General features: G+C 37.2%; 1 protein-coding gene across 1 annotated transcript in view; it reads left to right on the top strand.

Moving 5' to 3' along the window:
* The window catches only part of NBAS (NBAS subunit of NRZ tethering complex), a 3,380,746-nt gene that overhangs the window by 1,870,813 nt on the left and 1,482,276 nt on the right, over nt 1–27,657 (top strand). The window contains exon 37 of the mRNA XM_044064792.1: nt 13,332–13,445. Within this exon, the coding sequence (XP_043920727.1) occupies nt 13,332–13,445 (114 nt within the window). The remainder of the gene's footprint in view (nt 1–13,331; nt 13,446–27,657) is intronic.

The following is a 27,657-nucleotide window of genomic DNA, read 5'->3' as shown; positions in this document are numbered from 1 at the left end:
TATGATAATACTCATTATTTATGTTACTATGGTTATTACAAGGAAGTAACATTGCTTTTTGATCACACTGTACGTATGTTGCTTTAACATTCCGCATTTTGGCGCCAATGAGCTTATTTAAACGCTATTGCAACATTTTAATGGAGTTCTGATGAAGCTCGCATTGTAGCGAGTGAAAGCGCTTAACTTATTGGACAATAAACACTGTTTTTTTATTTTATATCAGCCAGTTTCTTCAGTTTTTTTCCACTTTTGTTGTGACCTTGTTTTGAGGTTGGCATGTCAAGACACAGAGGATCAGCATTCTTCAGTTGCAAATCAGAGAAAAGTGGTGTGGGCCTGTCTTAAACAGATGGATGTCATACATTGGGGGTGGAGATATATCAGCGGGAACAGTGGTGATAGGGTATGTTTCCAGCGAGAGGGGCCAATGGTCTAGAGGGGGGGCGTGTTTGCTATACTGCTTGCGCGGTACGAGTGAGGATGCCCAATGAAACATGATGAAGACAGTGGGCATTGGGAAATGTAGACAACATGACTGTACATTTTTTCCAAAAACGAGCAGGGGATTTAACTAATAGTTCAAGAGTAAACAGGGCAAGTGGACCAGAGGATTTTTATGGGGAAATTTCCAACAAACAGAAAACGTAACATAAAATTAGTTGTATGGTGAAAAACTGTCTTTTCAAAGTTTAAAACCTTACCACCCGTCTAGGAAAAGTGGATAAAACATAACTAATAAACAACAAACATCTTATCAGCGTAGCTTTTCTCAAACTAAGTTAGTTAATAGAAAATACTGTCTTCGTAATTGCTAAGCCACTTATTCTGTGCATTGCCGTAACACGATTTTCTGCCAAAGGGTTGTGGCCATCCCCTGATTAAAAATACAAAATTAAAAACGTTAATGTAATTAATTCAAATAAACCTTGTAATACTGATTTTGTGCGTACGAATTGTTAAAACTTGATTCCTTTACTAATTTAAGTGATCCAATTACATTAATCAGTGGCAAAAATAAAAAGGTAATGCAATCGGACATTTAAAAATAGAAACACATATTTTACTCTCGGTCTGGTAATAGTAGCCGAGTCTGTGCTTTCGCTCTGTAGCTTCGTCGGACCTACCAACTAAGTCTGGATTACCTGTTAACAAAAAACTGAACCTCATTTTTAAACCTGTTGATCTGGATGAAAAATCTTTTTTCAATCGGCTAACTAACTGTGAAATGAAAAATCTTCAATTGGAAGTAAAAAACAAATAAACAAAAGTGGTTCGGATTAGTCAAGATTAAATCACTGTAAAATAAAACCATTTAACCAAGAGATTCTAAAACAGTCAAAAGTGGTGTAGATTAGTTGAGACATTTGAAGATGGAGTCATTCAATAATAAGTATGGTGGTTGAGTTTTCATAAGTTTGGCAAACAGTTGATGGGAATGTGGGTGTTTAAACCGTGGCCTCTGTTGGCGTCCAGTCTTATCTACCACTCTAGCTCGTGTTTTTCTAAAATGAGGTTCGTGGGTCCTTGGAAGTCTCCTTTAAATAGTCTGTCCACAACTTGGAAATGAAATTTATTGTTGTTGCTTTGGATTTTGAATGTTTCACCAGTGCGTTGTTTGGGTTTCCATATTTAATATTGTGCTTATGTTGCGCTATTCTGTTTTTAAGTTTATTAAAAGTTTTGCCTATATAGAAGCCTGGGCAAGTGAGACATTCTGCCCTGTAGACATTGCACTCTGTATTACAGTCACTGGTATGCTTGCTGTAGTATTTCTTTTTTGTGTTGGGACAAAAAACCTGGTCCGTTCCACTGAGAAGCTCACAGTAGCCACATCCATGTTTTTTGCATGAGTAAGTCCCGGGTCTAGGTCTTGGTAGTGCGTCCCTTTTTTTACTTGGTAGTTCAAAAAAGTGTCTAAGGTTTTTGTTTCTCCTGATGGAAAAACTGGGTGCCTCTGGAAAGAGGTTCTCCTGTTCGATTCTCGGCTGGAGTGCCTTCTGTTGAGTCTGCATGTCCTCCCCGCGGTTGAGTGGCCTCTGAAAGACATGCGTGAATGGGCGTGCCTTCATTGAGGGTTGGGCATCAGGCTGGCAACTTGTCACCATAAAAATCTACTGCCACTCATTAGCGGACCGGAGTTCCGCTGTGGCAACCTCTAACCGGGAAAAGCCGAAAAGACACACAGCTAGTTAGTTAATATTCCCGTTGGGTAGGGGATTTGATTTTTAAGCTCAATGATTTTGCAACCTTAATAACATCATGGTTGAGCTTGATCAGGTGCTAAATGTTTTGAATAGACATTAGTCTTGTATGGGAACTATTAAAAATGTTGATATTCATTTGAGACTATTCAGATGTAGGTGTTTGAGCTTTTTACAGCCGTTTTGGATAGTATAGATTATACACTGGGTTAAACGAACATACCTCTGTATGTCGGGTTCCTGGGACTTTGAAAGGAATGCTTTTGTGTTGAGTAATAGTGTTATATGAGTATATATTATATTTAGCCCCACCTTAGTTTATTGGTCTGTCGGAATTATATTTGGAGCTTCAGGGATACATTTTCCATCATCATCAAGCATTTAGTATTTCAAAACAATCAGGAGTTCTATACTGTACATTTGCATTGGAATTATTTTTGAATTGTGAATTTATTTTTTCCTTTTGTATAAGTGTGTTGTTGAACAAGTTGATTTGGCATCTGGATTAATATGAATATGTATGCGCAATCAGAAGGCCACTTCTAACTAAACTGGTGGCCTCAGCAAAACTAAGCCCTAGATGTTTCCCCCTTTTTTGAGATTGATCAAGTGTCTTTAAATATGGTAGTGGTTTGTCCCTTTAGAACTGTTTTTGTATAGGACCTACACTGACCCTGGTATATACAGGTTTGGTTAACATTTGATAAGGCCCAGATAGACAGTAATCCGCACTCTTTGTGGGATGTTGAATTAACACCATGATTACTCTTGGGGGAGTGGTCCTCCCATTCTATGCTCACCAAGGGTTTGTTGATCACGGACGGGCCCTAGAGGATATTTGATTAATTAGAGGTTATTTGTTTATAACACTATCTTGGAATGAAGGCATTTGAATAATTTTGTGGATGCACTGATTCATCCATGGTGGCTGATAGGCCACAAGATGTCTTACTAAAGTTTATTATTGTAGTTTTCTAAATTTACCTACGATTGTAATATATAATGATTGTGAGGCATATTGTTATGTATCTACAGTCTATTGTACAGGGCCTCTGTTCCAATAAGAACGACATATGTGTATTTGGTTTGACATGTCCAAGTGATGGGAAATTGTTTGTGGAAAAAAAATGGATCCTGTTGACGACTGCAATCAAACATTTCATAAATTGGGTAAAGGTTTGCGAACATTACGTATGAATGTTTGGCATCTCAGACTATTCAAAGCCTATCAAAGTAAAAATATTACCCCTAAGGGGCTGAGAATGAACATTCAGCCATTGGTGGGCAAGATGGATGATACATTTATAAGGGAATGGGGTATAGCACAACAAAATGCCTCGATGGCATTTGTACAGGTGCTAACTAGTTATTATGAGAGGATTATAGATGATAATGTCAGGGAGGTGAAAGTGGTATGTGAGGAACGTAAGGACTATGAGGGTCAACCCCATTATGTTACTTGTTTGAACAAGCTTACCAAGGATATATTGAGCTTTGAGAAACAAATGAAGGAGAAAAAACTGCGCAAATTTAACAGGGATATAGGGGACTGTCAGAGGGGGAAACATTTGATTATCAAAAGAATGTTACATTTTTGGATATGGATAAATCAATGGCAGGATGAAAGAGGAAAAGATCAAGATCTATCCTCAAAAATCAGGTACTGATTACAGTAGTACCTCTGGGGAAGAATCATCAGCCACAGATGGTCCTAACACACAAGAATCACGTATCCCTAAGAAACAACATAGTCTGGACCACCCTTTAGATATGGCAGGCACAGGAGTGGGAGGAAACACAGGAATAAGCAAGGTAGAAGGTCTACTACAAATACTGATGACCCAGTAGAGTGTGATTATAACATCCATAGCATTTCCTCAGTGATAATAACAGACTAAAAATGTCTACCCAGTAAAGGTCTTAACTGTGTTCCTGGCTTCTTTACTGATGAGAATGATATGGTCAATGATGTTTTGGAGTTTTGTCACAGACTGAATTTAAGATTATTTTTTGGTTCTAGGGACACCTCTCATAGATCTTTGACTTTAGGTTTTCCAAGTCGGATTTCATCCCCCCAATGAGTAAACATGTATCGATATTTCAGCAAGCTGTCCTCAAAGATTTACATTTCAAGTTGTGTCAATTTAAAACGCTTGCTCATAATCTTACAGTCAGTGAACAACAGGCCTTGGTTGAACTTCATAGTAACAAGAACATAGTCATATTACCAGCTGATAAGGGTGGGGGATTGGTTATTATAAACATGGATTATTATCTGGCTGAGGGAAATAGACAGCTGTCTAACCCACAACATTATATGCATATGCCTATGGACCCCACACCTAATTTTAAGAAGGATATTGACTTGTTTCTTCAACAGGCAGTAGATGAAGGAATCATTAAGGACACAGTTATGCAACACCTGATGGTGAGTAACCCACAGAAACAGATTCTCAATTTACTGCCTAAAATATACAAAAGCCTGGATACACCTCCAGGCAGGCCTATTGTCTCAGGTATTGGTTCCTTGACAGAACGTTTATCTGCATTTTTGACCACATATTTGAAACCTTTGTAGAATATATTAAGAGCTAGAATACAGGACACAACTCAATTTTTGAAGATTATATCAGATACACAATTGGAACCAGCATGGTTATTATGTACCCTGGATGTGAAGGCTCTGTATATTAATATTCCCCATTGGGTGGGCCTACAAGTGTTTCAATATTGGTTAAAGAAGGCCAGTATATATCTGGTGGGTTTTAAGACATTGTTGGTTAGTATGGCAGAACATGTTTTATCTAAAAACGTGTTTTACTTTCAGGGAGAATGCTACCGGAGATGTAGGGTACAGTGATGGGGGCTTAATTTGCCCCCATCTATGCTGACCTGTTTATGGGGTATCTTGAAGAACAGTTAATATATAGTGATACCGATATGTTAACACTCTTTATAGACACTGCACTTCCCATAATACTGCCAGATTTTATTTTACTATCACTGACCAAATTCAGGGACATAGAGGTAATAAATTTGGCTGGCACTCCATTTTAAATAAGAAGGAAAAATATTGGATTATAAAACTAGGGGGTCTTTTTTCCCCCTGGACTTAATGATCATCTATAATGTTTTGGGGTTGATATGAAATTAATTAACTGATTATTTAATGATTTTATATACTATTTTGGGATCGACAGGAAGTGATCTAATAGAAAGATAGAAGGGGTTAATTATTTAAATCGTTATTTGTCATTATGCTGTTCATCACTGAAGAAGGTAGTTATGCCGAAACCGGTATGTTGTTCATGTGGTCGTTATAACTTAAAATTTTCGGGTGCTTAGTACACTTTGGTGCTGGCCATTGTTTTTGTAAATTTGTGCTTTGTTTTGGCCGTTTGCACCTGGTGTACTTGTGAGCATTTTTCTTTGTTTGAGTATCATTCAAATGCTCCATTATTTTTCCCCTAGCATTCTGTGGTTGCTCATCCTCTTGTTTTGTGAAATTCCCCCACTTCTGAAATATTTTAACCTTTGTTATCCCGTCTGATAATTCCTATTACTTCTTTCCTCATATTGTTTCTACTTCTTCCATGTTTTCAACTACATTTTCATTTTATCACACTTACTAGCTATCCCTTCTGAATGGAATTTTGTCCTGCCTAGTAACTATAAACACTACCCATTCCTTAAACTCCCCTCTTTTTAACAGAGGAGTGGGAAGGCACCAGTGTGTCAATTTTACATCTTTACGCTGAGTCTTTATCTTTGTTTTTAATCACTGCATTGTCTGATAATGTTATTAGCTGGGTTGCAAACTTGCAGTTAAATGAATATGCTCTTGTGAAAAATAATTTCATCCCAACTAGCCCTGACATTGTTTCTTGAGAAATAATATGCTGAGTTTCTGAAGGTGAAGTCACATATTCCATACCAAATATTGTGCTGTACTTCTTGAGAAATATACCTTCCTTTGCTATATTTTCCCTTTTAGATCCCTTTGATACAGCTGCACTTCTTAAAATCAAGTTTCAGTCCCATAGTAATGATCCCTTACTAAAAGCTTATTATTTCCATTCTTATAAGATCTATAATAGTAATTTTATATGGAATATAAATGCATGCCAGCTTAATACTCCTCCTTCTCTGCCATTAACTACCATAAATCTACCATGTTGTCCTTTATCCATCTTTTTGTCAGTATTGAAACCTAGTACTGTCTGCTTTTTGTCTTTGTCTGTAGGACCTCTTACATTCCATGTTAATAATGACAAAGCAGCCATTCTGAGTGAAAAAAAATGTTACTCAGACATATTATACATTATATTTCTTTTGAATATGTGTTGCTAATTTGGAGTTTACATGCATACACAAATATTTAGCAGGCTGATCTTGAATTTAGTTGCTGCCTCCACTCTGTTTGAACCCATGCCAGATTTCCAAGACTTTTTGCTTCAGTAAAAACATTTAAGAAAAATCTAAATGCTTTTTTAACTGCCACCTCTTCTAACTCATAGCAAGCACTTATACCCATATACACTTTTCAAAAGAGAAGTTCACTCATCTAAATAGCATCTAAATAGGAAAAGCTGCTCTGAATTAATGGCTGTAGCCACACTTGTATTACCTATTCCAAAGTAAGGCTATCCATGCTAATGCACATATTAGAGTCTGTGTTCTCACTTAAACAGATTGCTATCTTTTCTTATCTTATCTCTTTCTCCCCCCCGGAAAAGAAAACAAGTTATGTGCTTTCAGTAAACTTAACTTTTACCTTATGAAAGAAGTGTTTTAACTACTCCTAAATAAACTAAAACATGCACTATTATTTTTAATGTATTAAAGTATTAATGCAGTTAAAGAGGTACCTACTTGTTTAACTGTTCACATCTCACATTTTCAAACTTCAGTAATAATTTGCACTGAAATATTTGCTGATTTTCCTTTAAAAATGTATGCTATTGTATCCTGTAAGTTTCTCTCAGAACACACTATTCAGTCTTCATTTATTGCACTTGCAGACTCTTTGTCTCCAAAGGCACTTGCTAATGAGTAAAAAGCAAGTAACTTTGCAAATACAAAACATTACGCTTGTGGATGTCACTCAGAGTACAGTAGTCTGACTTCTCATGATTAATTGTTTGCAGCACTTTGCTCCTTGTCTCCAGCTAAAAGCCAATGTCAAAGGAAAAATAATTGTTTTACAAATGCAAGAAACAACTACAATATGTCCTACTTTTTTCTTGTTTGTGATGCATATTAATTAAAAGCATTATGTATAGCTTAAAATAAGGGCATTAGTCTAGACATTCACCTCTATAAAAACAAGGGAAATTCTTCTCTTTTGTATTCACTCAGCAGTCCAATATCACACTATTACATTAACATTGCCTTTCTTGGCATTTCTTATTTTGTTACAATGTAAATCATGACTATATTACAGCTATGAAAAAAAACATTTATTGTTTAATAACTCTAGCATATACTGTACTTACTGATAAAAACTCCCCACCTTACAGTTAAAATACATCTGTTACATACTATGCCGAAATACTTTACAATGTAAGTTGCGGTTTGTGTAATGAAATATATACTAAAAGCAGAAGCTGCTTTACTTGCTTTACTTCATTCCCTTCACTTTCCTTCAATCATTGATGACATAAAGTTGGGTTTAAACTCCACCAGTTTAACACAGTCATCAAATGGCCAAACTTTTTCAGGCACCAGTTCATACACAAGCACATTTCATATACCCAACTACCTCTGATGTGACTGATGCTTTACAACTTTCCCATTTATTCACTAATTTCACATTATTGCTGATCTTATTCCTGATAATTACAACCTCCAAACACCTGTCTCTTGTTTAAGTCCAGTATACTTCTGATTTTTCTAGTTATCTCATGGACATTTTTACTATCACTGAAACATTTTATTTTGGAACAATGGAAAATGTTTCACTGACAAAGTCTCTCTCCAGGCTTAGTTATTGTCAGAAGACTGAGAAGCAATGTCCTTTTCTGCTTGTTGACTGATTTTTAGTTAGTTAAATTGCTTTATTTCCTCTTCAATCTGTTCTGCATCTAAAAGTATTTGACCCACCAGTAAAGAAAAATATTCCGAAGAAAGCTAGATAAAGCAACTTAAATCATCCTGCCTCTCATTATCACTTGATTGCATGGATGAACTTTGTTTCTCTTCTGCCTGATGTGCAGTGAGTAGTTAAGTTCCATAAACACTCTTGTATTGCCAGTTTTAATATGATTATTTTTCTGACACAAGTTATGTCAGGAATAGCTCTTTCTGCTGGTATGACTCTGGTGCATAGATCTTGACTACCTTCTTATGACCAGTTTTTAAACATACACACACAATATGTCTTCTCAGTTATCAGATCCTCCTGTGGAACACTAGTTCATTTGCTTATCTGTACTTGTACTTTAATAAAGTGAACACGGTGTATTCTTTCCAGTTTCTCTGGGACAGCAAAACTTTTCAGGTTTTCTCTTCATGCTTTGCTGTGTAACTCTACTGTTTTTGAAACATTTCTTCTTAAGAATCCTCTGCTCAGCCCACCTTGCCTTCATTTAACCTTTGATTTCTGATTTCAGTTTTATCAGATCCGCTGTTTGGCTTCTTAAATCTTCCTCTATATTTTACAGCCTTTTGTCATTTGACTTTATAAATTCCCCAGATGGCTAACTTATCTAAAACATCGCACAGCTTAGAAAAAATGTAATTTAATAGCACGTTTTGTAGAATTCATTAACTGTGTGGACATTTTTTGTCATGCTTACAGATAACGCCTATAGCATGCTGTAGTTAAAATGGTGTATGCATTCTGGCTTCTGTCTTAGACCCTCAAATGGCTGTATTGTTTCATATCTGTTACTTTTACAACATGTGCCTTTATTTCTCATTTTTCCTTGAGTTATATTTTATTTTGCACACATTCCTTTTTTCAGTTAATGATTTTAGCTTTGTTATAACCAAGTTAATTTGTCCCACACAGATTTACAAGTTTTATAAGGTCACATCTTTTTATCTTAGTAGCCTTTTTCTTGTTAGTGAATAAGCCAGGTCACAGAATTTGTGCTCTTTTGCTCTGTTCTTCAGCTCTGTAATTATGTTGAATTATGTATCTGTAGTCTCTGTAGGACCTCTACCTATGTATAGAGCAAATTTGTGATAAATAAGTGGAAATTCCTGCTGGGATGACAGTAATTATTGAGTTGTTCAGTTATGCTATTTATTTTTCTTTTCTTTGAGAAAATGAAAGAAGTTAAATACCCTTTTCTTCTTCCCCATATCAGTTTTTATGCCCATTTTCTGCCAGATGTCTTTCTTGTATAAAAATGCTAGGTGGTATAGATGAGCCATATTTCCACTGAAAATTGTATAGGTCCAGACAATGAGACTCTTGAAAGCAGATATATTTCACTTCTGCAGATGGAGTTCTTCAGTACTGTACCAGATGATATCTTACTTCTGTCAGTAAGCCAAGTCAAGATGAGTAATAAATAACCCACGGATACAGAAGACCTTGTCTGACCTCCATGAGGTTTGTATTCCCTCTGAATTATGTGAAAGAACTGTGTGTGCAAGTCAGTATAGCTAACTCATTAGCTGTATACCCATATAGTACAGAAAAGATAATTGTGTACAGAGATTGCCCTAGTCATCCATTATCCTCAGAATATGGAGTAATGTTGTTTGCTTCCTGACTTTATTTAGATGGCACGTGAAGAGACTGCTAGACTAATATACACACCAGACTGAAAGTGTTCTGCTTTCTCATTTCAGAAATTATTTTAAGTCTTTTTTTTTCTTGTTGGCATAAGATGATTCTGGACTATTTTCCCATCTTTCAGAAGTAGATCTGCATTTATAATTTTATGTAACTACATATATGCACACCATACTGACAAGTAGCAGTCAGTTTATCAGTCCCAAAGCTTTGCTAGATAAATTTTAAAAGTAAAAAAATAATGAAGTAAAACCCTTACAGTAACAAATGAAGAGGCATCATAAAAGGTGGTACTTTCTTCCAGGTTGGACCGCCTCCATTAGAGAACAGATTGGCACCAATATTATTCTGAATTGATGTTATTTGTAACCTAAATTCATCTCTTAGATTATTAGTGCAAAATAAAACTGAATATCAAGCAGTTCCTTAGGGAATGTGACTTTTTTATGCCTGAAACACTGACATGCAAGTCACTCATGTAGTTTCCTGTTTCATAAAGAAAACACATCCAATATTTGTAATTTACACTGTTAGGGGTAGATAGGTTAGCCCAGAAGTGTGACAATAATTTTAAGTCACCTATGTAGTCTCATTTACCATAAAAATATTAGACATGCCAGTTTCCTAATTACAGAAGTTAAGGAGGATGACTAAAGAGAAGCACTCTATTTCAGCTGTAACTTAGTACATCACTTTAAATTTAGGAGAATATCTGGATTTTTAGAGCTGATAAAAATGAAAAACAGACCCAGTCATCACACTTGTTTTGATTTTGGTTGCTGAACTTCAGCTTATTATTGACAAGTATTCATAGGATCATATTAGGTATTGTTAGGATCTGGAAAATATGGACCAAGAGTATGGGTTATCCTAGGGTTCCTTAATCATAAATACTTTGTCTTGATTTTAGACGCATTACATTTTTCCTTATTAAAACAGTCTTTGAATGGAGTCATTCAGTAATATATATGTTGATACCCAAATTAAGGAAAAATGTTTTGCATTTCATTTTGATGACAAAGCCTATCACATGATTTGGATGTATAAATGATGACACTAATAGGAATACTTGCCTCTGCCTCTAAAGACCTTAATTACAACATTATACTTGTGATGAGCTTTGGTCTTAATAAAGTTTATTTAAAAAAAAAAAACTATATCAGTAATATTCTGGATGACAGTCTGTGATGTCATTCAACTACTGGCAGATCAAAAATACATCACTTTGCTTCACAGCATTTTTATAGAGTCTAATAGGGTGATACTTTTCTTTACAATTAAATTAATCTTTTCTCTTATAATGTATGGCAGCTATAACTGCTTTTTAGGAGATCCAGTGGCTAGCAATTTGTTTAAAAGACAGTAAAGAAAACTGACAAGGTCAGGTGCTACATTCTTTATGTCTTCATTTGTGATACCACGTGAACCAATAGCTTTCCTTTGTTTCAGATTATTAATGCCTATAAGAATGCTGTCTTAAGGAATCAAGAGAAAAGCATATGTGCGATTACCAGTCATAGACAGTTTAATTAACAAAGCAGTGGAGTCCTTAAGGAAGCTGCAATGTCTGACAGGTAGGACATGATAAGGAAATAAAGAACAGCCCAGGGAGTTAACAAGCAGCCTCCCCATCTCTGGAAGTTTTGTTATTTACTTATTATGGCCACCCTGAATTATGTTATTATGCTTAGAAAATGGCATCTGTATTTAGGATACTGGGTTCAGCTCTGTGTACTGGAGTATGATGTGTAGTGGGTATAGTGTTTATACCTGCATGTTCCTACTTCTGTCCAGTAGCAGTCTTCCAGCTCAGTAGGCTGCTCACTTACATTGGCTGTTGATTGCTTGTTTGCATTTCGTCTTATTTCCTACAAAGGGAGTCAAGCTTGCATGCATTATCATCTTCGTCTGCCTGCCACCTGCCAAGCCTATAGTGGAACCCTGCAAGTAACAGCAGTTTTTTTCACAGATGTTTAGTTTTTATCCCCCTACTTTTCATGTATTAGTACCTTTTACCATAATACTAACATTCTCAAAGGCGCAAAGATCACTGCTAATTTAAATATAAAAGTCAGTATTAGAATGTTTGTTACTTTATATTGTTGTGTGTAATTAGAGGAAAGTGTGGAGGAATCATTGGAAGAAGGAAGTAATTGACAACTCGGAAAAGAATAAGGAAAGGAGGAATCCCATTACTGAAATTTTTAGTCTACAGCCCACTGGCAAATTCTGCCCCTAGATTCATTGTTAATATAATGAGATTTCCATTGCTGCTTATCTCAGTATGCAAGCTGTTATAGTAGGCTCCGTCTTAACTGGTTTCCCTTTAACCGGCCATATCTTCATCAAGATTTTTTCCATGAATCAAATTTCCGTTAACGAATTCTAAGAGCACTGGTAATCAATACAACATATATGCATAATTTTTAATCTGATTTACAGCCTATAAATGTTGTTTTTGTATGCTTTTTTGGATTAACCAGCCATTCTTTTATCCAGCCTAAGGTCCGGTCCCAGTGAGACTGGATAAAAGCCAGTCTACTGTAATTTACAGTGCAGGTGAGCTCCTGTAACATTTTCTTTAGCCTAATGATGTACTGATTCTTTTCTTACAATAGCAGTTTTGCTTTTTCTTTTGAGAATTTTTTTGTTTGTTTTACAAGTAGCTTAAAATAATTTAATGCTTCTAATATTAAGGATATTTTCCTTTTATCCCTGGTCCATTTCCTTTAATTTTCATTTTCATTGTATAAGATTCAGTAATATCTATTTTTGTCTGAGTTCTAAAACTTTGTTCACTGCTCCTGGTAACTTTTAATAAGAAATCTTTACAATACACTTTTAGTTGTGGTTACACTGAAAGCTGTCTTCGATATATCATCATGTAATCTCCTCATGCAGATTCATGGATGTCTCGTTCTTAAGGAAGTAAAGACAATTAAACACATGTAACTGTTCTTACTTCTTCTTATGCTGTTAAGCTTTAAGAAATAATCTTTCCATTTATATATGTACTTAATGTATCTTTCTATACAATTGATATGTTTGTTAAACAGAGCCTGTTGTCTTTGCATATGGTGTTTAAAGATAATTCAAGCAGTTACGCATATTTTGCTGCCATAAATCTCTAGAGTCACAAAATATTGACTTTTCCAGTTTGCTATCTTTGCTTCTGATGTTTATTTTAATAGTGTAATAAAACAAAGCTCAAGATCTTTTATTTTTTGACTCTACAACACTCATGAATTTTAAATACAGCGCTAAAATGTTACTTGGTTTGCAGAAGGTGTATTAGATCATACTTTGTTTCATTATATTTCAGATGTGAGCATTTTCTCATTATTAATGCATTACATTACTCTTTCATCTTTTTATTTTAGGGTCAGGGATTGGGAGAAGCTTTGAAGGGCATGGCCGGAGCTAATGCAGATTTGGAAAGGCAAGGCTGTCATCCTTTCTATGAGTCTATTATTCAGAATTCTGTCATCGATAAAGTAAGTGCTAAACATCTTTACCAGGTCATTTTACCATTATATTCAAAGTTTCTTTAGATAGTGTCTTAAGTTGTAGTTAATGTACAAGACAAGGCTGAAAAATACAGTTTTGCTCTTGCTAGTATATCACATTTAGAATGCATTGCTAGTAGTGTTTGCAGATATGGGGAGAGAAATATGTGGATAATTATAAAACTGGATCTTGAGTGACTGTGGTTGCATAAACTTCCTTTGGTGTACCTTTTATCTTCCTTATATTATGCATGCTGCTGCCTAATAAGCCCATTCTAGTTGAACACAATCAAACTGACAGTTTTTTTTTCCTAATGTACAGAGCAAGCCTCTCACCACACACACATACACAGATGGTAAAGGGGACTCTACACCTGTACCCTTTAAACTAATTTAGCTAACTCAGGTTGCAAAACATTGGAGCAAGTTATATAAAGCTCATCAATTTTAACCCTTTCATTTGTAAACAAACCTATATATGTTTAGACATATTTGTATGTTGTGAACGGGTTCCGTTCAGAAGCTCGAAATACTGAAATCTGAAATTTCAGTATTTCAAGCCCAAGAAGCTGAATCCACATAATAGCGAAAGTTTAGAAGTGCGAAATTTAAAACCTTGAATACTAGAGGTTTTGAATTTCGCGCTTCTAAAGTTTGCTATGGTCATATGTTCAGGTAAGTGTGTGTGTGTGTTAAGGGGTTTGGGTAGGGGCTGTGGTGTGTGTCAGTGTGTTTTGTTGCTGTGATGTGTGTGTGCGAAGAGAAAGTAGCTTGTGTGGTGGTGTTTTGTGTGTGTTTGTATGTAGTGCGACCTCGGAGTGAGAATATTTAAGTGGGGGGGGTGCAGGGGGGATTGCCCCCCTGCTTTCATGTAGTAGAGTGATTGTGTGTGTGTGTGTGTGTGGTGGATGGCATGTGTGCATACTAAAACCTCGAAATTCAAAACTTCCGGTATTCAAGGCTTTTAATTTAGTAGTTTTTAGTTTTCGTTGTTTTGTGGATTCCACTTCTTGGGCTTGAGATACTGAAATTCGAGATTTCAGTATTTCGAGCTTCTGAAGTGAATCCATTGAGAACACACATGTCATTCATGAATATCTGTACAAGTACAGATACAGACTGACAGATTTCTAAGCAAAGCCGAGATATTACTCATCTATTAAACTCGTAACTTTGCATCTAAATGTCATGACAACAATTCTGTGTATTTACCAATGATCTTGCTGCCTGAGATACTGAAAAATTTTCATCAGTCTTTTGTCTGAAACCGTAACTGTTTTCTGATTGACTTTTTTAAGTGTGATTGCAAAACCTGGTAAACACTTGACTACAAACAACAGTCAAACTTTAAAAAAAAAAAATCAGTAAAAAAGTGTTTTTTCAGTGAGCAATCCCCCCAGTCTCTGTTTTTTAATGTATACCAACTCTGGGGTTTTCCACCGTTAAGTGTCACTGATTAATATGTAAGAAACAAAAACTTGACAGCTTTATATATATATATATATATATATATATATGTGTGTGTGTGTGTGTGTATATATATATATATATATATATATATATATGTATATGTATATGTGTGTAGGTTGATCTTCTTCTTCTTCTTCTCTTTCGGCTGTTCCCGTTAGGGGTCACCACAGCGGATCATCTGTTTCCATTTCTTCCTGTCCTCTGCATCTTGCTCTATCACACAAACCACCTGCATGTCCTCTCTCACCACATCCATAAACCTTATCTTAGGCCTTCCTCTTTTCCTTTTACCTGGTAGCTTCATCTTTAGCATCCTTTTCCCAATATACCCAGCATCCCTCCTCAGCACATGTCCAAACCAATGCAATCTCGCCTCTCTAGATTTGTCTCCAAACTGTCCAACCTGGGCTGACCCTCTAATATACTGATTCCTAATCCTGTCCATCCTTGTCACACACAGTGCAAATCTTAACATCTTTAACTCAACCACCTCCACCTCTGACACCTGTCTTTTTGTCAATGCCACTGTCTCCAACCCATACAAAATATTGATTCATGGAAATGACAGAATACTGAAAACAGCATACTAAACTTGGCATTTCAAAAATCAGTATATCAAACCAACTTTAAAACATGTAACAGAACAATTGCAAAAGGAAACAGTTTCATTTTGTGTTCTGATCACCAGTGCCCCATCAGACATTCAGACAGTGTCTTTTGGGGGTAAGTTACAAGGTTAGGCAGTGGCAGATCATGATGTGCAATCCTGCTGTCTGGGCAGTAGGGTAGGTTATGAGAATTCTTCCCCCCCCCCCCCCCACGACCTCTTCTGATTCATCCTTAGCTTAAGTCAGATCTGTATTCACTCATTATCACTTCTCCTGTTCTTTCTGGGTGCCTTAAAGCTGAACAAGATCATCAGACTGCAAGTTCTGAAATGAGCAGACTGTTCCTTCCATTGTGGCTTACACAGGTAAAGGGCCTGTTCCACAACCCTGGGACTTGTACAGTCTTGGACACCTGTCGACCAGCTGCTTAGTCTGTCATACTCAACCTCCTACAGGGAACCAATAAATAAATAAATACATATATATATATATATATATATATATATATATATATATATATATTGAGAGAGAGAGGTATAGAGAGATAGATATACACATATATGTATGTACATAAAATGGTATCCATCTTCTTCACCCTTGGCATTTTGTAATAATGATGATGATGATAATAACAATAATAAAAATATGGGTGCCTTCCTACTATGTTTCTGGATTTGCTGTTAGCCAGCTGTCCTTTTGGGAGTCTTATTTGCCCCTCTCTGAAGTATTGTACTATATACTCTTTTTTTTTTTTTTTAGCCTTTGGCTACTATGATATTTGTGGGGATCTGAGTATGCTGGGTAAATAAGACAACAACACTAAGATCAGCTTTAAGTACAGATATATTATAGTGTTTATTTAATAATAAGCAATGTAGAATTGCAATAATTTGCTAAGAAATAAATCTCACTAAACTCCATTGTTAAAAGATCAGCAATACTAAAAATGTAGATGAAAAAAATCTATTCTGAAATTAAATAACACATAAAAGTTGGTACCACTTATCCAGCACAGTAAAAGCTGGAGTGAAAATAACATCATCAGTGTCTCAAAGAGTTAAAGCTCTAGTGAGACTACTGAGAGAGAGAATTTTCAGAATCTCAAAATGAACCATTTTTTGATAGGTAACACTCAATCAGACTGCAAAGTATTTTACTTAAACTTTTACCTCAAGTAGCTACCACATTATTGCCCCAAAATCAGCAAGTTGCAAAATTACTAACCATTATGCAGCCAGTTGAAGCAACCTGGAAGAGTTCAAGCACATAGTCACATAATCTCAGCTCTACAGTCTACTCATCCATGCCAGATTGTAACTAACTGGAAGAAAAAAAAAAGTTTAGAAATTTATGAACAGGAAAATGGACATCTCTGTTCTCCAGATAAATATACCTTCTGTTTCCAACAATCCATTGATCAGTGTTTCAGTTCTCAGCAACCAAACTAAGTGCATAAATGGACACTAGACTGAAAGCTTGCAGGCTGTGAGCTACACACGTACAGTCACCGATATTAACCAACTTCATCATTATGTACCAATAACAACAACAAATCCGTTTGATAAGGCACCAAAAAAGACGACTAATAAAACTTTAAAGGTGCCAATATGACCAAATAGCTACACCATAAGCCCAACACATGAAAACAAAATGCTCACAAAGAGTATGTTACTCCAGTCTCTTTATTGTTAAGTGCTTTCTTCCCCAGTATACACCTTGGGGACTTCCTCAGAACAAGAAACAAAAGAAATTACATTGCTCCAAGTCAACACCCTTTACATGCAATGAAACAATCAATTAATCAATCATTCTTCCACAATTTTAAAGATATAGACACTAAAACACTAAAAACCTTTGCACTTTAAATATACACAAAAAAACTTTAGAAAATGTTAAATTTTGCATTATTAAAAATAATATATTATACAAAATACAATAAAAATTCTGATGTTTAAAGCTCTTTTTCTTAGAACAGGAACCGGGGAAATATGGTTGTTTAACCCTGGTTCAACAGTGGCATTTAATCTAATAATCCAGTAAAACACTCTAAGGTCAACCTGAAGCTCCCACCAACCACCACTAAAATACAGTGGAACAACTTCTAAAAATGCCAGACTTAAATCTTGTATCTCCCTCACATGCTAGTGTGTGCCTATACAATGCATTATTTACATTCCCCTTATAAATGGCATAAAAATGTTCATATATTCTGGTCTTAAAATTCCTTTCTGTTTTGCCAATATAGTAATATGAACATGTTTGGCAAACTGAAATATATATAACACCTCTCGTGTTACTATTACCCTTATGTAGACGAATGCCCCTACCATGCCCAGCTATCAAGGCCACGTCGCTATCTAAGATGTAGGGTCAGTGATTGCTACTACCACGTTTAGTAGTTCCTTTGATGAACATGGTCTTGTTAAGGACAGTGTGCTCTGTCAAATATTTAAAATTCCTCCCAGCTTTGTATATAAAGCTTGGTGTCTCACCAAGTGTGTGAAAAATATCAAAGTTTCCTTTGAATATATGCCAATTCTTCTTTATAATGTCCCTCAATGCATGTTCACCTGAACCATAAGGAATGACCATACTAGTGTCAAAATTGACCCTATCAGTATGTTGACTACCCGTGTTTTGAATGGTCACACCACTTCCCAATAAAGGCTTATATTTTGAACCCATCCTTCCATCATTCCTTTTGCTACTTCTTCAAGAAGTCCTTTTGGGTGTCCCCTTACCCTAAACATTTCTGTTATGCTGGAAACTTCTTCCAAGAAGGTATCATATGTAGAACACATTCTCCCAGCCCTTACCAATTGCCCCTTATAGATGTTTCTCTTCATATGAAAGGGGTGACTACTCTGAAAATCAAGGTAGCTGTTGGAGAAAGTGTATTTCCGAAATATTCTAGAGGCAAATATTTTATTGGATTTGTCCTTAGAAATAATCACATCCAAGTGTTCTATTTTCTCACTAGAATGTTTGGCTGTAAATTAAAAAAAATACACATATCACACAGCTCTCAATCTGTAAAAGAAGGAAGCTTCCCAATGTTCCACCCAGTCAGAGAAATGTGACAGCATAAGAAATTCAAAAGCTACTAGACAGACAAGAGAGTCATCCAGGAGGCCCCACCACACCAAACAGGATTCAAAACTTACTCATGCTTCTTTTTAGTACCCAGAAAGATAGGGGACCTGATACCAATTTTAGATCTAAGCACACTGAACCTGTAAGTGAAAACTTTCAAGTTTTGAATGGTCATGGCCCAGTCCATTCTGTCATTTCTTCACAAGGACAATCGGATGTGCTCTGTAGATCTTTAGAATGTGTACTATCCCATCAAAATAAACTGGTACTCCTGAAGATATTTACGTTTTCAGTTGGGATTCTATCATTACCAATTCAGAGCCCTGCCCTTTGGACTCACCACAGCCCTCAGGGTGTTCACCAAATTTATGACAGTAGTGGCAGCTCACTTGAGACTAAAAGAATTCTGAATGTTTCCAAAGCTAGACATCTGACTCCTCACTGCTTTGTCTATGCATCTCCTTCAACAATCCAGGGACTATTTCTCCAGATGTTCACACTGGGATTAACAATCAATTATACCAAGTCAAATCTGATGCCAGTACAGAGCCTGGAGTTTGACACGCATCTGAACACGACAACACAAATTGCCTCTTTACCTGCACATCGGATAGACACACTCAGATCTGAGGTTCATTAGATTCTATCCCATCTATCTCCTCCAGACAGAGTCATTCTTCAGTCACTGGGGTTTATGGCAGCAGCAGTAGTCCTACTTCCTTTAGCATGTTACTATATGAATGTTTTTCAGTTGACTCTAGCTGTTCAGTGGTCTGTTCTTCAACAACCCCTATCTTTTCCAGTAAGCTTACAGCGATTTGCTGACACCGCATCCATTGCTGGATCCAGTCAGATGAAATTTTCCCAGGCTGATCCTTTGTTTTTCCGTCCCCAGTGGCTACAGATGCCTCCCATTTGGGGTTAGGGGTTTTACTTGGGAAGGATAGTCCAAGGCACGTGGTCCCCCCAAGAGACCAATTCACATATCAGTGTGCTGGAGATGAGAGCAGTCCTGTTAGAGTTGCAGGCATTTCAAGATGCTGTTCCTCTAAAGACTGTTACATTTCACACCAACAACATGTTTGTAGTCTGGTACATTAATAAATAAGGGGGAACCTGATATTACTCTGTCTGCCGGGAAGCTATGAGAGTGTGGCAGTGGGTGATCTGTACCAACTGCTGTCTAGTTGCAGAGCATATTCTGGGGAAAACCAGAATGCTAGCACACATATTCAGTAGATTCATTCTGATGCCTCACTAGTGGTCTCTCAAACAGTTGGTGGCTGGTGAAATTTTCCAGTGTTGGGGCCACCCTTGCTGCGACCTCTTTGCTTCCCCCAACAACAACAAGTGCAGCAGGTATTTTGCTCTGATCGCCCCTCAGGGGGAGTCACTGAGACAAGCTGTAGTGCACATTTGGCCATCCAGTCTAGTTTTTGCTTATCCCCAACTTTCCTTGATCCCCAAATTCCTACAGAAAACAATTTGGTTGAAGAACTCAGTCATCCTTATTGTCCCTAATGGCCTTGTCAGGTGTGGTTCCCCTTCCTTTGTTCTCATCTTTGCTATCCTCCCTGGATACTGGACCCAACTTCAGATCTCCTGCCATACCCCTCAGGGATGAGTCATCCCAATATCCCAGCCCTCAATCTAACCGCATAGCTTTTTCAGTTCCAGTAATAACCAGACAACCCTGCCTTTCTTCCCCAGTAAGTACCATTCTATTATCCTTGCAAAAAGATTCCACCAAGATGGTTAACAAGAGCAAATGAAAAAGATTTTCCCTTTGGGCATTAAGAAATAATGTAGACCCCTTTACTGACCCTATATCAGCTGTTCTTGATTGTCTTCAAAGAAGTAACTAGTTTCTCTATGATTAAGCTACAGTTGGCAGTCATATCAAATTTTCATACAGGAGATAAACATTTTTGTTTGACCCCTTCCAAGTTTAATAAAGCTTTCTTGAAAGGCACTTTTCTCCTTAGACCCCCAGTAAAAACATCCTTCACCTCCCTGGGAGTTGACTACAAGATATCACTCAGAAACCCTTTGAACCTTAAGCAAAAAATTATTTAAAATTCTTATCGTGGAAAACCGGCTTCTTAGTTGCTATCATTTCTGCAAAAAGAATTTCTAAACTCCAGACCTTTTCATCAAAAGCTCCATACATTATTTTCCACAAAGACAGAGAAACTTTACGGACAAGGACAAACCATTCTTCTTTTTTTTTAACCTAAAGTGGTTTCAGAATCTAATATTAACCAATCCTTTCATTTACCAGTATTCTTTACAAATTTTTCAAGCATAGGATAATATATGCTGCATCTCCTAGATGTGCACAGATAGTGATGTTTTTATCTACTGTAAAAACAAGATTGGCAAGAGCACTCTGACTTTCAGCATGTTGAATACTATATACATGTTGGTAGATTATTTTATTCAAAGCATTGTGGCACTGCATGCAAAATACACTACTGTCTCAGATAAACAATTGAATCTACCACCTTTACCCTCCTTATTGATTGTCTGAAAAATCGGATCTTTGTAATCAGTCTCAATGAACTGACATTGTTTAAATCTACCTCATTTCCTGATGATGTTTGTAAATGTATCCATAGTGTTAATGAGAGGCTTCTGCAGTAAATTCTTGATATTAAATTTGTTTCTGTATGTAAAGGTAGGTACTATAGTGCTCAATTTCCCAGAATCATCATGGCACTGAAATATGTCACAGTTCTTCCGAATAATGCCGTCTATATTTTTAACATCAATGGTGTAATGTAATACCATATTTTAACTAGTGTCATGAGACACAGTGTAGTCACTGTCAAATTCCTGGCTACCACAAAGAGCATATTTTATAATAGGGGCATAGATGTCTTTCCTGTTTTCCCATATCTCATGATGGAGCTTGTTCAACAAATCAGTAGGAAGTCCACATTCCTTAGACATGTTCTTAAGAAAATCGAACTCTCTTAGACATTCATTGTCATTAGACGGCAATCTAGAAATTTTAATAAATTAACTTCATGATTCCTTTCTTTTAGTTGAATGGATGACCACTTGTAAAAAAAATAAAGAATTACAGAACGTAGGTTTTCTGTAAATTCCAGTCTGAATTCCACATACTAAAGACCATGGAATCTCAATGTCTAGGTAATTCACCTTGTCCTTGTTCACCGTATAAGTGAACAGCAAAAAGTCTGTAAGTCCTTCCACCTCTGTCAAAAAATTAGCAAACTGTTTGTCATTGCCCTTCCAAATAATAAGCAAATCATCCAGGTATCTGAAGTACCCAACACATTTTTCAAAGGAGGGCAATTTAAAAACCATATCCACCTCCCATTTTAGGAGCACTGTTTTTGCAACTATGGGGGCACAAGCAGCCCCCATAGCCAGACCTAGCATTTGCTTGAAAAATTCCCCATTAAAGTTTAAAAAGATGTTATTTAAAACCATTTCCGTCAACTCTTGCAAGAGATCTACCTCTGTTGAAGTCATATTACCATGTTTGGAAATCATATTCCCAAACCACAACAGACCTTCATGGGGAATAACTGAAAATAAACTTTTAATATCACAAATAGCGAGCACACATTCATCGATATCCTTCACCAAGTGAAGTTTATGGAGCATGTCCCAGGAGTCTTTCCCAGTGTGATGGAAATCCATTAAAACGTTCTTAAGCTTAAAATCTATGTACTTGACTAACAGTTCAGTACATGACCCACCTGCTGCAACAAATGGTCTTAATGGTGGGTCATTCATATTAGAATGAATCTTTGGGATGCTGAAAAGTTTAGGTATAATTGGATTAGGCACCCTCACATAGTCATATAACTCTTGGGATATCCCATCAAAAAGTAAAAAGTCGTCCTGAACCACCTTGATGTCTATGTAGGCAGTATTGATCTCATTCAATGAGACAGCATTGTACACATTATTGTCTACTAGTAGGTTGTATATCCATCCTGAATAGTCATGAGTATCCATGATTACCAGACCCCCCCCTTATCAGGTTTCATACACCTAATATCATCCCTGGATCTCATAGAATTCAATGTAGTTCTTTCCTGCAAGGTAAGATTATGAAAATGACCATCCTTTTTCTCACCTAAGGAAGCACATAGGTCCCTTTCACCAATTCTGTTCAGCCTCCTCACTTTTGCAGTTCAGACTTTTTGCAGTGCACTTATACAGTGAACAAGGATAAAGTGAATTACCTACACATTGAGATTTCACAGTCTTTAGTAGGTGGAATTGAGACTAGAATTTACAGAAAACCTACATTTTGTAATTCTTTCTTATTTCTTTACAAGTTGTCATCCTTTCCACCAAAGAAAGGGATCATAACAAGTCAATTCATTTGAATTTCTGACGACAATGAATGTCTAAGAGAGTTTGATTTTCTTAAGAACATGTTTATGGAACATGGATATCCTACTGACTTGTTGAACAAGCTCCGTCATGAGATATGGGAAAAGAGGAAAGACGTTTATGCCCCTATTATAAAATACAGTCTTTGTGGTAGCCAGGAATTTGACAGTGACTACTTTGTGTCTCATAACACTAGTCATAATATGGTATTACATTACACCATTGATAAAAATATAGAAATCATTATTTGAAGAACTAGGACATTTTTCAATGTCACAATGACACTAGGAAATTGAGCAATATAGTACATACCCTTACATACAGAAGGAAACGTAATATCAAGAATTTACTGCAGAAGCCTCTCATTACCACTATAGATGCATTTACAAACATCAGTAAGAAATGTGGTAGATGTAAACAACGCCAGTTCACTGAGACTGATTACAGTGATCCGAATTTTCAGACAATCAGTAAGGAGGGTAAAGGTGGTAGATTCAATAGTTTATCTGAGAGAGTAGTGTATTTTGCATGCTGTGTCCAATGCTCATGTTTTACTTAGGCAAAACTGAAAATGCTTTGATTAAAAGAATCAACCATGTAGATTCAACATGCTGTTAGTAAGGCTGCTCTTGCCAAACATTCTGGGACCTGTGTTGATTTTACTGGTTTTGCTTTTTCAGTTTTCAAGCAGGTGGATGCTTTGGGTGTATATTTCTTCAGCCAAAGATGTATTCCGTAAATATGTCTTTATCGATCACCAGCCACTGAAATTCACTTCAGAGAACAGCGGATTTTTTCCCATGGTTCGGAACACTCGCCCACCAACCGTCCAGAGCACACAAAGCACTAAATCAAATCCACCCAAGTGAGAAGCTTCACCCCCCCAACGTGGAGGGCTGTGCCCCCCACCCCCCTATTTATACCAACTCCAAGATCGCACTATAGTGGGGAAAAGGGCAAAATTGAGGTGATTACCAAGTGTTTCTGAACCGTGGAAAAAATTCCACTGTTTACTGAAGTGAATTTCACCAGCTGGTGATCGATGAAGACATATTTGTGGAATACATCTTTCTCTGAAGTACTATAGACCCGATGCTTCAGCTTTTCTGGGTGATTCGCATAATAAACTGCTGAACAGGGAACTGCAATGGCGGCTTAACCTGGATGCAACACATCCACTAGGCTTAAATGAAAATGTTTCATTACAGAATGAAATTAAGAAACACGCAAACAAATTGTAAATTTAATTATTGCTTGCTATTCCTGTATATTTTATCCTTCCACTATTCTTAGTGTTTGTAGTGTGTTTCAAAATTAGTACAGTGGTGATTATCCCCGCTTGCCATGTAGGAGACCGGTGTTCGATTCTCCGATGGTGGGTAAAGTATTTTTTATGAGTTTTTAAACTCACTTTTTTGCATCTTTATGCTTACAATTAAAGAAGGAATATTTATAGATATGTCTTTTTTTTACATACAACAGCTACCATTGGTTATTTTTAAAGGATGTGTGAGTGTAAAATGTTATTTATAGGTCTGTATGACTTTGACTGATGGTGCTCATGATGTCAACTCATTAAGATGAAAGTGCTCAACCATTCAGTGATATATTGAGTAGTTCATTTGTTTTTTGACAAGTTTACACTAGTTTTTGGAATAAACTTAGAATTTAGGAGACCTTGTGTTTGAATTGACTGCTGGATTCTGTTTTTTTCTCTCTTTAAAAAGAAACAAAAACATGTTTTCTTCTCTCAGGATCCTTCTGGAGACTGGCAAGCCTTTTCCCAAGGAATTTTTAATGGTTTCCTAGCACTGAGAACTTCCTTTGTTCATACTCCTACTCCAGTTTCTCCTCCCTCTTTACCTAGGAGTTATGCTGTGGAGCAGGAGGCCTCTAAGGAAGAAGTTGTTTTATCCTCAGATGAGTCTTAAGCTTACTCAGCACAAATTGACTCCCCCTGTGTTATGCTTCCCCTGAAGTAGATTCCTATGGTGGGGACCCCCCTGAGAAAGACGTAGTCTTTGGGGAGTCAATCTCAAGGATGAGAGACCTTTGTAAGTGGGAAAGCTCACGTGTCTAAAGTGCAAAAGAGGCATTATGACCTCTTACAGATGGACTCTCCTTCTCCTTCAGCCATTCCTCTTGTGCTTCCTGCTTTCCAGGATGCTTTTCTTACAGTGTCAAGAAATCCAGACTCTCAACAACCAGCCCTTAAAAGGGCAGGGCAGGTTCTACAAGGTACCTGAGGACAGTAGATGTCTTTTCATATGTCCCCTGCAGATCCAGCTGTGATTTCAATGTCTGCAGTTAAATTCTCCCAGACTCCTGCCCTCCACTATTCTTCTCCCCTCAGATAAAGACAGTAAAATGATGGAGTGGATAGGTGAAAAAAGTGTACACGTCTACTGCTTTAGCCTTCAGGGCCAGTAACTATCAGACTCGTATATCTAAATATGTTTTGGCCCTGGTTTCTCAAGCTTCTCAGCTGTTGCCAGATCTTCCTAATTCTACAGCCAGTGAACAGCTTTATCTGTCTTGACAGCCTCTTCTCAAGTAACTAGACACTCCATTAAGTGCAGTTATGATGCAGCTGAGGTATCTGTTAGATCTTCTGAATCGGGATCTGTCCTTTGGAGATAATCTTGGCTAAGATTGCAGTCTCTGCCTAATGATATAAAGGCAAAACTTATGGATGCACCTCTTGAGAGTACTGACGTTTTTGGTGCTAATGGTGCTGCTCTTTTCAAATCTTTAGAAGAAAAAGGGAAAGAATTACAAGACCCGAAACACATTTTTGGATCCCCAGTGCCAAAGTATCATAGGAATTATCTTTCCAAACGCCATTTTGCGAGGAAGAAGGTGCACACTCCTTCCCCTCCCTCACAAGAAAGGGACATGCAGGCAAAGCTCCTCCAGATCACAAATATCTTCTGCTCAAAAGCCCTTCTTTCCTGACAAGCCAGGTAGTCTGTGACTACCTGTCCAATCTTTCCAACATCACTGTTTCCCAGCACCTCTCTTATTTTCTTCCCTCCTGGACAAGTGTTACCACAGAAAAATAGGTCCTTTCCATTATTCAAACTGGCTACTACATGGTCTGGAAGTCCATTCCTCCTTTCATGGGCATCCCTCAAACCTCTTGAGACCAGATCCTTCTTTTTCCTCAGGTGTTAAAAGACTTGATTTCTCAGGGGACCATTCAAGAAATTCACCTCTGCAAAGAGGAAAAGGGTTCTATTCCAGAATATTCCTAGTCCCCAGGAAAGATGGTCCATGGAGACCAGTGTTAGATCTGTCCCAACTCAGTCTATTTCTTTAGGTGCCCACCTTCTGCATGCTCATTCTCCAGACTCTGTTCCCTCTTTTGCTTCCTCAGGCCTTTCTTGTTTCTGTAAAGGTTTAAGATGCATATCTTCATATTCCCATTCACCCTCTGTCCAGGAAATACTTAAGGTTTTCTGTTGCTTCCTCTCATTTTCAGTTCTGTGCTTTGCCCTTTGGACTCTCCACGGCTCACAGTGTCTTCACAAAATGTTTGGTTCCTGTCATGGTCTTTTGCAGACTTCAAGGAATTGTAAATTAACTTTATCCGCATGACTTGATAATTCAAGCAAATCATCGAAACAGGACCTCCAAACCACCATATCACTGCTCCAAAATCTGGGGTTCACTATCAACTACAACAAGTCTTGTCTCAGCCCTTCTCAGGATCAGGTTTTCCTGGGCTACAGAATAAGGACAGACCTTATGATGGCTTTCCTCCCTCTACAAAAAATGCAGTCTCTTCTGTCCTGCTCCCAACAGTTGCTCTGTCAAGCAACAATGTCAGCAAGAGAGCTTCTCTGCATGTTAGGGTATATGGTATCTGTAATTCCCATGTTACCCTTAGCCAGACTTCACATGTGAAAATTTAATTGGTATCTGAAAACACTCTGGTGCCAGCATGCCTATCCTCTGGAGTTTGTTCTCCCTCTTCTGCCTTGTCTAAAGAATGAGATATACTGATGGATTTAATAAATTTCTCTGAATCCAGGTCTTCCTTTACAGACAACAAAATGTCCAGCACCAAGGGTGAAAATTACTAAAGTTTAATGTGGCAGCTCCAAATGAAAATAAACAGCAGACCGGTTTCAGCCAAAAGTTAGCCTTCCTCAGTGCTGTAACCATAAGAAACAAACAGTGGGTTTAAGTAGAAAACCTTATTACAAGATAGCATCTCATTGGACAATTAATTCAATTCATTCAGGTCAGGTTTAAACAGCCCCCCCCCCCCCAACCTGATGATCCATCTGGATTCTTTTTTAATTAACATAGTATGCCAACCAAGTTCAGACATTCTATTTACTGTGATTCTATTAATTATAATAAATTTAAACTGAGCAGTGGTGTGGGTCATAGTATGTTTGAATAATGAACTAGACATCCTTTTATTTCTTATGTCACTGAGGTGCTCGGAAATACAAACCCTCAGTGACCTAGAGGTTTGCCCCACATAAAAGGCAGAGCAGGAGCAAGTGGCTAGATATATGACCCAGTCAGTGCTGCAGTTACCAAAACATGTAGTATCATAGACCTTGGAGGTATTGCTGTTAGTGAATGCTTTGCTCTTGAGTACATGGGTACAAGCTGAACAGTGGCCACAAGGAGTGCAC

This window comes from Protopterus annectens, chromosome 1.part0 (assembly GCF_019279795.1).
Source record: "Protopterus annectens isolate FY-2018-M chromosome 1.part0, PAN1.0, whole genome shotgun sequence".
Classification (NCBI taxonomy): domain Eukaryota; kingdom Metazoa; phylum Chordata; order Ceratodontiformes; family Protopteridae; genus Protopterus; species Protopterus annectens.
This window is presented reverse-complemented; position numbering and strand designations above follow the sequence as displayed.